The 16,154-nt window shown below is 38.9% G+C and overlaps 1 protein-coding gene across 2 annotated transcripts in view; it reads left to right on the forward strand.

Moving 5' to 3' along the window:
* Positions 1-616: 616 nt before the first annotated feature.
* Positions 617-16,154, forward strand: part of bag1 (BCL2 associated athanogene 1) — a 28,455-nt gene continuing 12,917 nt past the window's right edge. The window contains exons 1-7 of one of the 2 annotated variants that reach the window (XM_043689979.1): positions 617-782; positions 1,473-1,601; positions 4,749-4,831; positions 6,920-7,033; positions 10,359-10,466; positions 13,433-13,495; positions 14,370-14,489. In XM_043689979.1, coding sequence (XP_043545914.1) covers positions 632-782; positions 1,473-1,601; positions 4,749-4,831; positions 6,920-7,033; positions 10,359-10,466; positions 13,433-13,495; positions 14,370-14,459 — 738 coding nt within the window. In that variant the 5' untranslated portion in view covers positions 617-631 and the 3' untranslated portion in view covers positions 14,460-14,489. Of the gene's footprint in view, positions 783-981; positions 1,056-1,472; positions 1,602-4,748; positions 4,832-6,919; positions 7,034-10,358; positions 10,467-13,432; positions 13,496-14,369; positions 14,490-16,154 lie in introns of those variants that run through there. The other variant, XM_043689980.1, reaches the window with a different exon arrangement.

Raw genomic sequence — 16,154 nt, forward strand, 5'->3', positions numbered from 1 at the left:
ATTGTAGAGAGGCAGAACACAGAGATTTATGGGTTCAGATAAATATTTTAATTTTAATAACATTAGGGCATATGGAATCAAAGTTAGTCATTGAAAAGAGGGATAGTTCTTATCGCAGAACAATAAAGCCTCAATTTTAGATGGGAGAAAGTGGGGACAGCAGATGCTGGAGATCAGAGTGGAGAGTGTGTTGCTGGAAAAGCACAGCAGGTCAGGCAGCATCCGAGGAGCAGCAGAGTCGACGTTTCGGGCAAAAGCCCTTCATCAGGAAAGTTCTTCATTTACTCTTTCGGTGCTTCCGAATAAACCTGTTGGACGATAACGTGGCGTTATGTGAGTTTTAACTTTGTCCAACTCCGGCATCTCCAAATCAAATCGCAAAAGAAGAAAGTTTCTCGAGGAAAGAAGTTAGTCCACCTCAAACAAAATCTCTGCTCAGGTTTAGGAAAGTTCAGAGTACAGTGCAGAGGCTGGATGCAATCACTAGTACAACTAAAACTTTAAATTATTTGTATTTGATGGGCCCCACTGATTAATTTCCGCACCAGTTCAGGTTATACCCCTCACAAAGATGGCGTCGCTCCCGGATTTGTGCATGCCGTGCCCCTAACAATGATGGCGCTGTTTCCGGATGTGTTCCGATTGTGCCCCGCACAATGATGGCGCCCGGACCGAGTCTCCGCCACGTCTGCGTTACTATTTCCGCTGCGGAGCGGAAGTTGAGCGGGATCCTCTTGCAGGAGACATGTCTGGGGATACGGTGGGACTGACCCTGATGCACGGTAATGGCCGGTGACTGGGCTCTGCTTCCTCTGTTAGTGGAGGAAGCAACAGAGCAGCGTGGAGGGAGCGGGCAGTCAGTGAGCAGCAGGAGCTGTAGAGCCCGGGCAGGCTCTGTCTGTGTCTGCACACTCAGCCTGTCTGCATTCACTGTTAATTCACCAAGTGAGTTGGCTTCAATCATCTGCAGCCCAGCCCGGCCGTTCATCTACAATAAACCTGCCATCTCACTGATCGAGGGGCAGAGTAATTTCTGATATATCTCTTCATGAACTGTAAGACACTGCCTTATTACTGTGGTAGAGGACCGATTCATTGGGCAGTAATATAATTATCTGAAGAGGAAAACAAACAGTGGGGTTTCATAGAAAGGGATGGGAGTGGAACTAAATTGCTGCTGCAGTTATGAACATAAAGGCCTGCATGGTCTCTTGAAATTTATCTGATTCTGTGAATATAATTCCGCATTTTTATAGCACATGAGACATTGTGGCATTACAATATGAGATGTTTTAATGTGAATAAGATGCAGTTTGAATCAAAAGGCCTGGAGTTTTTTGTGCTTGGCGTGTGCAACAATTAAACTGAATGTAATTTATCTGCACATAGATTATTTTCATCTGTTTATTATGGTAATGTAAAATCATGGGAGCAGGAGTATGTTTACTATTAGATTTATATTTCATTCTTAGGTAGTTCAAAACACAAGATTGAAATTTCAGCGGTACAGGAAGGATGTGAACCTACATTACAAGACATGGCAACTGTTATTGCTCAAGTTACTGGAGTACCCCAGCAACTTCAGAAACTAATTTTCAAAGGTATACATGATTTACTGGAAAGATGGACAATGTATGAAATAATTTATCATCATTATTGTGACTAGTGATCTTGCAACAGCAAAATTCCACAAATTTGACATGATTAGTTAATTCCTTGGATTATGATAATTTATTATAATCTCAACTCATAAAAGCTTTTAGCAGTCCAGCCTGTTTGTAATCTTGGTGCGATATTTGACTTGGACATGAGCTTCTATTTATGTAGTTGTGCAGCACTGACAGGACCAACATTTATTACACATTTCTAATTGCACTGGAGCTGAAAATGGTGTGCCACCTTCTTGAACCATTACAGCCCATTTGGCATGGATCCCCCTCCAGTGCTGTTTCACTAGTGATCTTAAAGGAACAACAATATTGTTCCATGTCAGGATGGTTTGTGACTTGGAAGTGAACATATTGTGTGTCTGCTGCCATTTTCCTCTGAGGTAGTAAAGGTCGCCTGTTTGTGTGCTACTTTTGAAGGAAGCTTGGCAAGCTGCAGCAGTTTTTGTAGATGGTATACACTACACTGCAGGCACTGTGCTCTGGTGGAGAGACGGTTATTGGAGCCACAGTCATCCAGACAACTGCAAATTATTCAGATAGACTCCAGACTTCTTATTAGGTAGACCTTGGGAGTTTGGAGGTAAATTAACTCGGACTTCCTAGTCTTTGACTCGCTCTTGTATTTGCTCTTGCCGGTCCATTTCAGTTTCTGAATGTGTCTGTAAAGAAAGTACAGTAAAGAGACTGTGTCTAAGTGAGTTGTAGACCAAATGTACTTGTGATTATTTTCATAGTAGCAAGGTTCACGAGTAAGCAAAGAAATGGCAGGGCTTCTTCAGTCCTGATGTGGGAACTCGAGGATGATGCCTATATTGTGGATAACCATTTATGTTGCAAGTATCATCAGTTGTAGCAGCTTAAGCTCTGGGTTTCAGAACTACAACGTAATCGCTCTGTAGCTAAAGGTTACCTCAGCTAGTCAAAAAGAAATAGGCAGATAATACAGTTTTCAACCAGTTTAGTTCTGAATATTAATCTGGCTGATGGCTCTTTCAGCACTCTCCAGATGAACTAGCTCCTTGGCACCACTGGAGCTCCCATGATCTTCTGCCAGCTGCCTTCTCTCTGAGAGAACAGTCCCAACTTCTTCAATCTATCCTCTCAAATGAAGTTTCTCATTCCTGGAACCATTCTTGTACATCACTTCTAAACTCTTCCCAGTGCATTCACAATTTTCCTATAATGTGGCACCCAAAATTGTATGCTGTACTGCAGTGGAGCTCTAACCAGTGTCTTGTACAAGTTCAACATCAGCTCCTTACTCTTGTACTCTGTGCCCCTATTGATAAAGCTGAGAACACTCAATTTTTAAAAAAATGATCACTCCACCTCTCCTGCCATCTTCAGTGATTTGCGCTACAGTATGCCCAGGACCATTTTGCCCCTGCATCCCCTTTGGAACTGTACCCCCTATTTTATATTGTTTATCAGTGTTCTTCAGCCAAAATATGTCACCTTGCCCTTATAATAACATCATAAGAAATAGGAACAAGGAGTAGGCCAATCAGTCCCTCGAGCCTGTTCTTCCATTCAGTAGGATCAAGGTTGATCAGATATTCCTTATGTTCACTCTCCTGTCCTTCCCCCTTAACTCCTGATTCCCATACTGATCAAGAATGTAAATGTGCACAAGGCCTCTGTCCCCACAGCTCTCTATGGCAAGGAGTTTCAAAGACTCTCAGCCCTGAGAGAAGAAATCCCTTATCTCAGTCTTAAATTGATACACCTTTAATCTAACACTATGGCCTCTGGTCCTGGACTTTTCCATGTAGGGAAACATCCCTTCAGTGTTTACCCTGTCAAACCACTTAAGAATGTTTCAGTGAGATCACTTTTCATTGTTCTAGATTCCAGTGAATAGAGTCCCAACCTGTTCAACTTTGAAATCTTCTTTGCATTGATCTCATCTGCCACCCATCCACCCTCTCCACCAACTTGTCAGTATCTTTTTAGAATTCCGTACTGTCCTCTGTTCACAATTCTTCAAAGTGTTGTGTCATTTGCAAACTTTGAAATTATCTCCTGCCCACCAAGATCCAGACAATTAATATGTCAGGAAAAGCAAGAGTTCCAATGCTGATCCCTGGTGGAATTGCCGCTACAAGTCTTCCACCAGCCCTAAAAATGTCCATTGACCATTATTTTCCTTTCACGCAGCCAATTTAAAGTCCAGGTTGCTGCTGTCCCTTTTATGAGAAGGTAGCCTAGATCCTACCTTTTTCTTATTTTAAAGATAGATGTGAAGTGCGTGTTCCAAAGCTGATGCGACTTTAAACAGAACACAATTAATTTAAATGCTATAGTTAAAATACAAACAAAAGAAAGAGGAATTTAAAATAACTATTGAAAAACTTAACGGAATGATAGATGCAGTATCCATTACTAATTAACAATTCCAACATAGTAACATCCCATAAACACACCCCCTTGGCAGAAAAGGTTAATTCAGACACAGATTCTTACATGCAGTTCTCCAATCCAGGAGGAAACAACATCAAGAGAGATCTCGGAGAAAGTAACAGCTAGGAATCATTTACTGAAGCCTTCCTACCCTTCTGAGACCCCAGACAGCTACTGCTTGCTAAACTAAAAAAAAAGAGAAAGCCTTAAATGTGAGAGCTAGCCACTCCCCTTTCACTGTTCCAACTGTTTTAAAACAACCTAATGGCCTCCTAAGTTCATTTAAGCTTTTTTTTATAATAGCCAGTCCTACACCTCTGCCTTTACAATCTCTTTTCAAAAAACCCAGGACAAAATAACTTTCTTAAAGTGACAGCATTGTCATAACCATGGTGTACAGCATGTGTCATAAGTCTTTGTGTGGCACAAAGGAAGTTTCCTTCCCAGAAACAGGTTGGGTTTATATGTCTTCTGTTGTTTTCTGGTGCTTGCCTGTAAATTGACATTGATTTTAGAATATAACTTGCCATGCTAGGAATTGAACCTTTGAGCTTGAAGTAGTTGGTACAGGCTACCAAAAACCATAGGACACTTCAGACACTGTATGTGTAAGTTCAGTTAAAAGTGTCAAAATTGCTAACAATATTTTTAATGGTTTTATTCTTCTGTGTCACATAGGTAAATCTCTCAAAGAAATGGAACAGCCTTTGTCTGTTCTTGGTGTTAAAAATGGCTGTAAAATAATGATGATCGGCAAAAAGGTAAATTTGTATAACTTTTCTGTCAAAGAATTTTTCCAACGTGTCTAAAATATTGTTTTGTGCTTTCTAGATCTAAGTTATATTTTCCTTTTTTTTTAAAAAAGTACTATTTTCTTGATTTCTCCTTCATTTGTATGGTTTTCCTCGGCCATGCCATGTTTCCTTTGTCATCGGAGTAGACAGATTGCCTGTTCTAAATAAGGTACATGAGAGTAATCTGGGTGACATGGCCTATTGCATCATCCTTCTTGTGTAGGGAAATGCCTAGTCTATGCCTTGAATTTTGGCCATTCAAATTACAAATCTGTCTCTATGAATAAACACAGCAAGAATTACTTGATGTCAGCTGGAACAACAGGCACATATTCAGAAAGACGTTTTACTTATTTTTACACTGTTACTCATTTAGTAATCCATCAGCAGGATGTTAAATTTGTACACCTCCAATTATACATCTGCTCTCTGTCGTGTATGGCTGAAGGTGTGTGGCAAGATGCTTTGGAACATACATGCGTGATCCTATGTGGGAAATATCTGGAAGTTTATGGTCAATTCCATAGCAGGTCTGGACCCTCCACAAATGTCTCTGAGTTAGAGTCAGAAGCGAGCAATCTGCAGTAGTTTCCTGGGTAATTACCTAGGAAATGTTATATTAACTGTTAGATTAAGACCTCGTCTAACATCTGGGTAACCCTCCAATCAATCTCACTCCCATCTCTGCATTTACCCCTCCTAACTGCCCTGATTACTTGCTTCTGATATAACCCAATCATTCTCAATCAATTCCCCAACCATCCATTCAACTCTCAACCTGACCACCCTCCCAATCAGATCTAACCAGCCCATTTCCAAATTGACTACCCTTCTTGACCCAATCCAACTACCACCTCCCTGGGACCCAGCCACTCTCTGGATCAGATCAGACTTACTGACCCAACTGCTACCCTGTGTTGACTACCCTCTTGACCAGATCTGACCACTGACTACTGACTCATCCACCTCTCTACCTTGCCCACCCTCCCATGAATCCGTTCACTCACATTTAGACCAGACCTTTAAAATTGCCGTACTGCCACAGCTGTGAAAGTGTCTTGTTATTTCTCAACTCCGCTCTGCTCCAATGGCATTCCTCCAGGGACAGCTGGGATCGGAAGATGCCAGAGGAAATGTTGTTATGACAGACAGCCAAACCAAATCAGCCTTCCTTCCTCTGTATTCACAATGCAGTAAAAGTAAAGCCATCAAAAGATTCTCAAAATTGACCAAATGGTTCCTAATAAGATTTTAAATAACCATTGTGAATAATCATTTTTGACACCAGTTTAAGCTTAAACAAAAAAAACTTAGCTATTTATTTTTAATACAATTATTTTAGTAGAGCAAAATTAAGCAACGAAGTAATGCTGTAAACCCAAAATTTATTGTTTTCAGCTCCATTCACACAAAGGCAGGCAGATAAATGCAATTAATGGATAAATAACAGTAAATAACAAAACTGACCAGATTACTTAAGTGGTTTTTACAATGCATAGGTGATGGTTTCATGGTTTACTTTATGAAGATATTGATTGTGGTCACCTTTACAGTTCACTCAGTTAAAGGCAGTAACACTTAACCTTAGTCTTCTATTCTCTCAGCTTTCAAGAGCTGCTCGTAGGAGGTTAGGCAGGGAGCTTTCTAATCTTTATGCTGTAGTGTCAACAGCCAGATTCTTTCCCACATAAAATGCAGTCCAAAACCCAATTCAAACTGTGACCACTCACAGAAGACTGACCATTTACTCCATGAGGTCCCAGTTACCATTCAACATCTGCCACCTGCTTGAGCATAATATTTTTCCAGACTTGCTGGAACCAATTCCCAGGTATTGGCCTCATTAATAACCAACTTCTGCTGTCTGCTGTTCCCAAGTGATAAATCATCTGCAGAGCCTTTTCTTCTGGAACCATCCTGCAGTCCAGGCCTCGTGAATAAATAAAAGCTTGTTTGATTTGTTTTCCTTTTAACACAAGTCCACAAGTCATCTTTAGCTCACAGTTCCCAGTTTATGGCTCCATCCTGATCCCATCATATTCTTTCACTTTGCAGAACAGTCCTGAAGAGGAAGCTGAATTAAAGAAGTTAAAGGAGCTGGAAAAATCCACAGACCAGCTCTCCCACAAACTGGAAGAAATTAATGCAGAGCTGACAGGCATTCAGAATGTGAGATGCTTCTTATTTATCTTTGAAAATACTGTAATTTTACTATTCTTGGTATTAAGTTCTCCTCCCTGTAAAATAAATGCAGCTAGATTGCTGGCTTCTTTTCAAACATAGTTGTACCCATATTTTGGATCACTGGCTGTGTGTGAAATATGCCATTAAAGTTTCATTCCTTTCAGTGGCAGCTGAGTATCTTAACTAAAATAACTGACATGTCATTCTCATGCACTGATCATAAACTGTTCAACTTCTCTGGTCGTGTTTGGATACATTCTGTCAGTTTGCTTGGGCACTGCAAATCTGTTACTTGCAGGAACACTGTATTGGGAAGGTTCCGACATTTGTGTTATTGGAACACAGAAATATTATGACAGTGTTGTTTCTTTATTGAAACAGCTTTTACCGTTCTAATTTTATTAGTAATTGTTTCAGAAAATTGCTTGTGAACATTGTCTCTCTTAATAGCTCAGTGTAGAAATGTAAATCCCAAGTTAACCTTTCAGGTTATAACTACTGAATTTCATTTTTGCAGTTGGGTGTATTTCATTTGGCCTCAATGTATGGTCTAGGAATATTAACTAATGTAGTTCAGGACAGGACTGGACTCAGCTGTTATTTCATATTGACATGTTAACCTTTATTGTCTTGACTTTTTTTTATTTGTTCCTGGATCTGGGCATCGCTGGCTAGGGCAACATTTATTGCCTATCCCTAATTATCCTGGAAATGGTGGTATTGTTTATTTTTAACAAAGTCCTGCATCAAAGAGTAATGGGTAATATTAACGTGCATGGGATTGAGGGTAGTGTATTAAGATGGATAAAAAATTAGTTCACAGACAAGAAATGAAGAGAAGGAATGAAAGGGTCATTTACTGAATGCAAACAGTGACTAGTGTGATACTGTATTAATTAAATTTTGCCTTCATGCTTTTATTATGCATTAAAATAATTCCATTCTTTGGGATGAAGTTTAATTCCGTCTCATCTCTAGTTTATCTGAATTCATAACTGACTCCTTTAAAAAGTAATAACTTGCCCTGCAACCAGCCTAAAGTGGTTGGCTCTGCCAGGCTGTCTTCCTGTAATTCTTTGTGGCAATGTCCCAGAGAAACTAGGCTCACCTAGTGGCAGAGACTATACCTGGCATGGCAAGTTCTACAGATCTCAGCTGCTGGTATTGAGGTACTCAGACATTCACAAAATATGTTAATAATTTAAATGAGGCAACTAAATGCAATAACTCAAAATGTTCAGATGACACAAAGCTGAGTGGAAGGGTGACCTATGAGAAGGATGCAGAGATGCTTCAGCATGATTTGCATACGTTGGGTGAATGGACAAGTGCATACTACATGCAGTATAAAATGCGTAAATTGGAGGTTATCACTTTGGTAGCAAAAATAGAAAGGCAAATTATTACTTGAAAGGTTGTAAATTGAGAAAGGGGAATGGTCATTGAGACCTGGGGTGTTCTTGTGCATTAGTCACTGAAAGGAAGCAGGTAATAAAGAAGGTGAACTGTATATTGGCCTTCATAGCTAGAGGATTTGAGTACAGGAACAACGTGAGAGACTAGGAATACTGTGGTGTGTAACTCACCACCTGCCTCCCCAGTGTCTGTCCACCATATACAAGGTACTAGTCAGGAATGCGATGGAATACTCCCCATATGCCTAGATGGGTGAAGTTCCAACAATATTTTAAAAACCTGACACATCCAGGCCAAAGTAGCCTGCTTGATTGGCACAACATCTACAAATATCCATTCCCTCTTCTACTGACACTCAGTACATGCTGCTGCTGCTATCTATAAGATGCACTGCAGAAATTCACCAAAGATCCTCAGACAGTGCCTTCGAAACCCACGAGCACTTCCAACTAGGCAGCAGATACATGGGAGCAACACCACCAACAAGTTCCCCTCCAAGCCCCTCACCATCCAGACTTGGATATATATTGCCGTTCTTTCACTGATGCTTGGTCAAAAATCCGGAATTCCCATTCCTAAGGGTATTGTGAAGCAACCTACAGAACGTGGACTGCAGTGATTCAAGAAGTCAACTCACCAACACTTTGTCAAGTGCAACTCGGGATGGGCAATAAATGTTGGCCAGTCAATGACACCCACGTCCCGTGAATGAATGAAAAAAAAAGTTTTACTGCAATTATACAGGGCATTGGTGCGGCCATACCTGGAATATAGTGTGCAGTTTTGGTCTCCTTATCTGAGGAAGGATGTTGCTGTAGAAGAGGTTAAGCAAAAGTTTACCAAATTGATTGTTGGGATGGCAGGACTGACATGTAATGAAAGACTGAGTTGGTTAGGATTGTATTCTCGGCTTTAGAAGAATGAGACAGGATCCTGTAGAAGCCTATAACATTATAAGATGGCTAGACAGGCTAGATGCAGGAAGGATGTTCCAGATGGTAGGGGAATCCAGAACTATGGTTCATAGATTAAGGATAAGGGATAAATCTTGTAGGACTGAGATGAGGAGAAATGTCTTCACTCCGAGAGTGGTGAACCTGTGGAACTCAGTTACAGAGAAAGCAGTTGAGGCAAAAACATTGTGTTTTGAAGAAGGAAGTCGATAGAGCTCTTGTGGCAATTAGGATCTAAGCTCAGTGATCAGCCATGATTCTATTGAATAATTGAGCAGGCTGATGGGTCTATTTGCCTACTCCTGTCTTCTTTGTTTACCTGTTTTGCCAAATGTCCTGCTGAGTGCAGGGCAAGAAGCTTCAACAAGATTTTTTTGCGGCAATACTCAACTAATGATACACACCTAATGCAATAAAATCTTGGGTACTTCACCATATTTTATAAATAGATTCATAGAGTCGTACAGCATGGAAACAGACCCTTTGGTCTAACTCGTCCATGCCGACCAGATATCCTAACCTAATCTAGTCCCATTTGCCAGCACTTGGCTCATATCCCTCTATGTCCTTCCTATTCCTTTACCCATCCAGATGCCTTTTAAATGGTGTAATTGTACCAGTCTCCACCCCTTCTTCTGGCAGCTCATTTCATACATGCCCCCTCCTCTGTGTTAAAAAGTTGCCTTTTAGATCCCTTTTAAATCTTTCCCCTCTCACCCTAAACCTATGCCCACTAGTTCTGGACTCCCCCACCTCGGGGAAAATACTTTGTCTATTTACCCTATTCATGCCTATTCAGTGGATCTGACAAAGAATTACAGCTGAGCATTTTTGGTAGTTTCCTGTGATGTTAAGGATTTGGTTTAACTGGCACCATTGGATGTATAAAACATGATGTACAAGGATAAAATAATTTGTGCTGAGATTTTGTTGTCATCTAGGGGTTCCTTGCCCAAGATCTTCAATCAGCCGCATTAAGCAAATTAGAGAAGAAAGTGAAGAGCACATCGGAACAGTGTATGAAGTTTCTTGAACAGATTGATGCTATGGTGGGTAAGAGAAAATTACAAATGTATACAGATTACATAAATAGAGTTTCTGGAGGGGTGGTAGTTAACTGAAAATTTGTGTTTTTCTCATTAGTCTGCAGTGTACATTTTCATGAATTCTATTTCTGTTAAAAAAAGTTCACAATTTTCGATACCTTAGTTCAATGTATTGCTTTATTTCCAAAAATCTCTTTCCGTCCAGCCCTTTGGAAAATTATTTTTCAAGTGCTTGCATGTTGATAATTAAACTTCCTTCAGCAAAAATGGATCAGCTGTGAACACCAGCCTGCAATAAATTTTAATCAAGACATAGACAATATATTGTATAACATTTAAATTATAGCTAAATGTAACAGTCAACGCATTTGAACAAGTCATATTCTGATCAGCTCTTTCCTGCAATATGTTCAGAATTTATTTTGAGGATAGTGTTTTGATTAATGAAATGTGACCATGTAGAAACTTAAACTTTTCTTTTTTACATGGTTTGACTAGGTAGATGTAAATGGGATGTTTTCCTAAGCTGGTGAGTTTAGAACCAGAAGATAGAGTCTCAGGATAAGGGGTTGGCATTTTAAGACTAAGATGAGGCTGGTGAATCTTTGGAATTCTCTTTCACAGTGAGCTGTGGAAAGTCAATCATAAACATGTTTGAGACAGAAATCAATAAGATTTCTGGATACTGAAGACATCTTTGGGTATGAGGATAGCTTGGGAAGATGGTATTGAGATAGATGATCCACAATGATTTAACTGAATGGCAGATGGATCTGATGGGTTGATTCCCACTCCTAGTGTTCCCAATATTAAACTCTTGTTCCTCTTGTTTTAAAGGTATAAGCAACTAAAATAATTTCTCAATGATATGAATGAATGTAGTTGATCCTTGAGAAATGTCTGTTTCAGTAGCATTTGTCCACGTTTAAATAGGATTCGTGCCACTTTTTTATTACTTCAGACATAATTCAAAATTGAAAACACATGGCAAGAGAGAAACTCAAGAACCATTCTCAATTCATGTATTAGTTTAGTTGTGTAGGTCCATGTTAAAATTTTAATTATATATATAACAACTTGGTTTGGATGTGTCAAGGCACAGTAAGTAACTATAAAAATAGGTAGACCATGTATGTGGACACAACTGGCATATTTAGTGCAGCATAGGGAAGAACAAATCAGAAAACCTCCTTAATGGTTAATTAAGATCTATAGATGAACAAAGGGACTTCTGTGTCCGTGAACATAATGAGAAAGATAAATATAACTTTGGTCTTCAGCTCAAGAGGGATAAAATTCAGTTTTCCAGTCCTTCTCCAACTACGTTTGGGACATTGGCCCTGATATTTCAATTGGAAGATAGCCATTACGGCCTAGGAGCATGTGGAAATCCTGATACAGGTAACTCTGTGGGAATTGCCCAGACAATTGAAATTTCTTTGGGGCATATAACCCAGCATCAGGAAGCTCCACAGAAGTCTTCTACTTTGAATCGGAGACTTTGGATGGTTCTGATTTACTTAGGCTCAATAATTGCCCTCCAAGTTAGAGGATTAAATGAAACCATTGATTCACTGCTGACTTCCTGATCTGACCTCCTACCACGTTACCCGATAATCGGCTATTGTTTGTTGAATCAGGATCAGAAATAGTGTCCAATTTTGATGGGTGAAACTGGGTTGTTGGATACATGTACTTTATACCATTCTTTGGACATATTGACTTAGGGGTTATGTGCATAGTTTAATCAGAATGCTACTGGGGCTTAAGGATTAAATCCGGAGGGCAAATGCATTTGGCTTTTAACTTCCTCAAATCTAGAAGATTGAATGAAGATCAGATTGAGGCCAGAAAAATAAGAAATCGTTAAATTGAGGGGATCAACTATTTTCTCTGATGGTGTAATCTGGAGCAATATGACATAATATTAACATTAGAATTGGACAGGAATGATATCAGGAAGTCCAACTTCACACAAGATGTAGTGCAAATCTGGAAGTTAACTAAAAGGATGAAGGCTAATTGAAATTTAAAACTCAGATTAATACAAGGAATATGGAGCAAAGTTAAGTAATTGGCTGTTGTGGTACATATCCTCCATGATTCAATAGAATGACAGAATCTTCAAGGGGCTGAACAGCTGACTTGTGTCCTGTTGCAGCAATGCTTTTAATCCATATGGAAAAATTTATAGCAGGGTGCTTTCAGGTTATTTTTGATGTGTTAATTCAGAAATTAAGTGAGATAATGAATGGTAGCCCAAATCATCAGTCTTGTACATCTGTACTTTATTTTCAGTGAATTCCTATAGTGTTGTCTTATTTTAAACTCTTAACTATTCAGTAATATTGCAGAATATTTTAAAATGTCCTCTGATCATATACTACTCATGATTGAGACATTTAATACAATGGTTGCAATTAATACTGCCATTTAACTCCAACTGATCGATGTAGGAATGTCAAATTGAATTTATACCAAAAACAGAAGTTAACAGTATGTATCATTCAACAGTTATTTTCCTGCAGGATGTGCGATATCTTTGTGTGATCAAAGATTGACTTTAGTTTAATTACAAACAAGCAAATGTTGTTTGTGAATAAGCAAATGCAAAATTGTGACATCTGTTGAACAACATGAAACTAATGGTGAAACTACTTGAATGATGAACATAGAAAAAATAATTTTAATTTTTGAAGCACATTGGGTTAAAATCTTATTTAAGTACAGCCAGTACTGCATGACTCCAGTCAGAGCTAATAGTGACTCAAGTTTAAAGGAAGATGCATGTAACAGGTCCTGGAACATAATATTTAACAAACCTGATGCAATGACCAGTATCACAGTGCACTGTCCTCTCTGTTAGGAAATTCCAAACTAAATTTAAGTTTTAAACACACAGTAAGTCAAATTTATGCATTTATACTGTTTGTTCCTTACAAGTAAAATATTTTGAATTTATTTTCAAGAGTTTGCCTGATGACTTTAGTGACTGCAGACATAAGAGAAAAAGTCTTGTAAAGAATGTACAGGTGAGTTGGTCTTGTATATTGAAATTTAAGGGATATCTTGCAAATGTTTGAAAGTCAGACTCTCTCTCATACTGTACTGTGTGTAATTGGTACCCAATTTAATTGATAACAATGTTAATTTGTTAGATTGGAATTTCAGCTTTCATCTCCTGTAACCAGTATTACTGACTCAACTGATGTTTAGAACAAAACTGTCTTGAGTGCTTTACTACTTATTAATCTACATTTTAAGTGGCTTGTTTTTATAAATTGACTACACTTCCTAGAGTTTGTTTAATTTAAATCTGAAACATTGAAAATTCAAAACCTGAACAGTGGATATTTTGCTTCGATTTAGTCAAATCGGATGTGTAAATGGTTTAGATGCTAAGCCCCAACACAAACAATCAAGAAGTCTGGAAATTTCAAGTTTGATGCTCTGTTTACCAGTCTGAGACCAGTAGCCGAAGTATTGGGTCTAGCTGGGTAATAGCCAGTTTACATTTCCTGGCCAACTCTAATGGCTTGGAAGTATTAGGTCTAAGCAATCAGAGAGGTTGAACTAAATATTTAGAGTGTGGGTGACAACAACATGCTGTTAACTACTGATGGGTTTAAAAACATCCTTGAAGCCTGAGGGACTTGATTGGGGCAGGTAGTACTTGCAAAGATGCCCTTCTGTCAGGGAGGGGAATAGCTTGCCAAGGTATCCCACTAGTTCTGTCCACTATTAAGCAAATTATAAGTAGACACTGCGTAACAGTTGGTAAGCAAATGGCAGTCTCTCCCAGATGTGGCAAGTTCATACTCCCAGCCCAGAAAGCTGCCATCAAATGTATACGTAAGACTTCTACATTATCTCCAAATGTGATTTTTTTTTCTTTTTTTGCCTCAGAATTACTTGGCTCAGTGTGATGTCATTGAAACAAATATCTCACAGCAACTAGAGAAGCTTCAATCAAAGAATCTCACTCTTGCTGACTGATTTTACAGAAAATAACAAAGGAGTATGATAGTAAGGAACCACCCTGTCTAGATTTTACCATTTAATCTAAGAACTTTTAAATAACTCACAACCTGGTGTAAATAATGATTTAGAGAATGGAAACTTTGTAATAAAGGTAACCAATTGCTTTCCAGGACAGTAACACATTTCCTCTGATAATTACCTCCTACATTGTCACATCAGAAGGTTCTCTATTACTATAAAGATACCAGGTTGTTTTGAAACACTGCGGGTCGTAAACATTAATGCATGTAGTTGGCACTGAAATAAATGTTTTTGTATTCTAGCAGTATGTTGGACTGTTTGCATGTGGTAGTTGTTAGTCAAAAGGTATTCCTTAATAAATTACTTCATTTAATATGTCTAATTTATTTCAGATTCATTGGAGGGATCATGAATAACTATTAAAAGTGCTACTCCAAATAATTGCTGAAGCTTAACTGCTTATTCACTTTAGAGGCAATTAAATTCTACGCTATTGTAACACACCTTTGCTTTCAGTTTTGGGGCAGTTCCCATTCTTTTTAGATTCAAAGTACATGGTTCAATGAGATTAATGTGGAAAGTGACGGAATGTGGGGCAAAAGGTCAGTTTATGTTTAACACAGCTAATGATAACTACATTACAGATGTGTACACATCTTTGAAGGTTGCAGGGGAGTTTGAGACCACAAGTAATAAAGCATAAAGGATCCTGGGCTTGATAAATGAGGAAAAAGTAGACAAAAACAAATAAGTTATAATAAACCTGTATAAAACACTCGATCACCCTCAGATGGAGTACTACAATGCGACCCCCACCCCACCTTTTGCCATATCACTTTCAAATCTTCTATCTTGAGGCTGAAGATGAACAAGATACTGAATAGCTGTTTCCTGTAGCATATAAATCTCTGATTATAAAATACCATGACAGACATATAACTAATTAAAGATTAGTATAATAATGTTCATATGAATATTTCTAACATTTCAATCAATCACAAACAAATTTCCCTCTAAGCTGTGTGACTGCTCAGAGATCCACACATCCACACATGGGAGAAGGATTCACATTTTTGGATCATTGGAATCTATTTTGGGGTAGAAGTGACCTGTACAAGAAGGACGGATTGCACCTAAATTGGAAGGGGACTAATATACTGGCAGGGAAATTTGCTAGAACTGCTTGGGAGAATTTAAACTAGTAAAGTGGGGGGGTGAGACCTAGGGAGATAGTAAGGAAAGAGATTGGTCTGAGACGGGTACAGCTGAGAACAGAAGTGAGTCAAACAGTCAGGGACAAGGTAGGACTAATAAATTAAACTGCACTTATTTCAATGCAAGGGGCCTAACAGGGAAGGCAGATGAACTCAGGGCATGGTTAGGAACATGGGACTGGGATATCATAGCAATTATGGAATCATGGCTCAGGGATGGGCAGGACTGGCAGCTGAATGTTCCAGGGTACAAATGCTACAAGAAGGATAGAAAGGGAGGCAAGAGAGGAGGGAGAGTGGCATTTTTAGTAAAGGATAGCATTACAGCTATGCTGAGGGAGGATATTCCCGGAAATACATCCAGGGAAGTTATTTGGGTGGAACTGAGAAATAAGAAAGGGATGATCACATTATTGGGATTGTATTATAAACCCCCCAGTAGTCAGAGGGAAATTGAGAAACAAACTTGTAAGGA

The sequence above is a fragment of the Chiloscyllium plagiosum genome, chromosome 5, assembly GCF_004010195.1.
Source record: "Chiloscyllium plagiosum isolate BGI_BamShark_2017 chromosome 5, ASM401019v2, whole genome shotgun sequence".
Taxonomy (NCBI): domain Eukaryota; kingdom Metazoa; phylum Chordata; class Chondrichthyes; order Orectolobiformes; family Hemiscylliidae; genus Chiloscyllium; species Chiloscyllium plagiosum.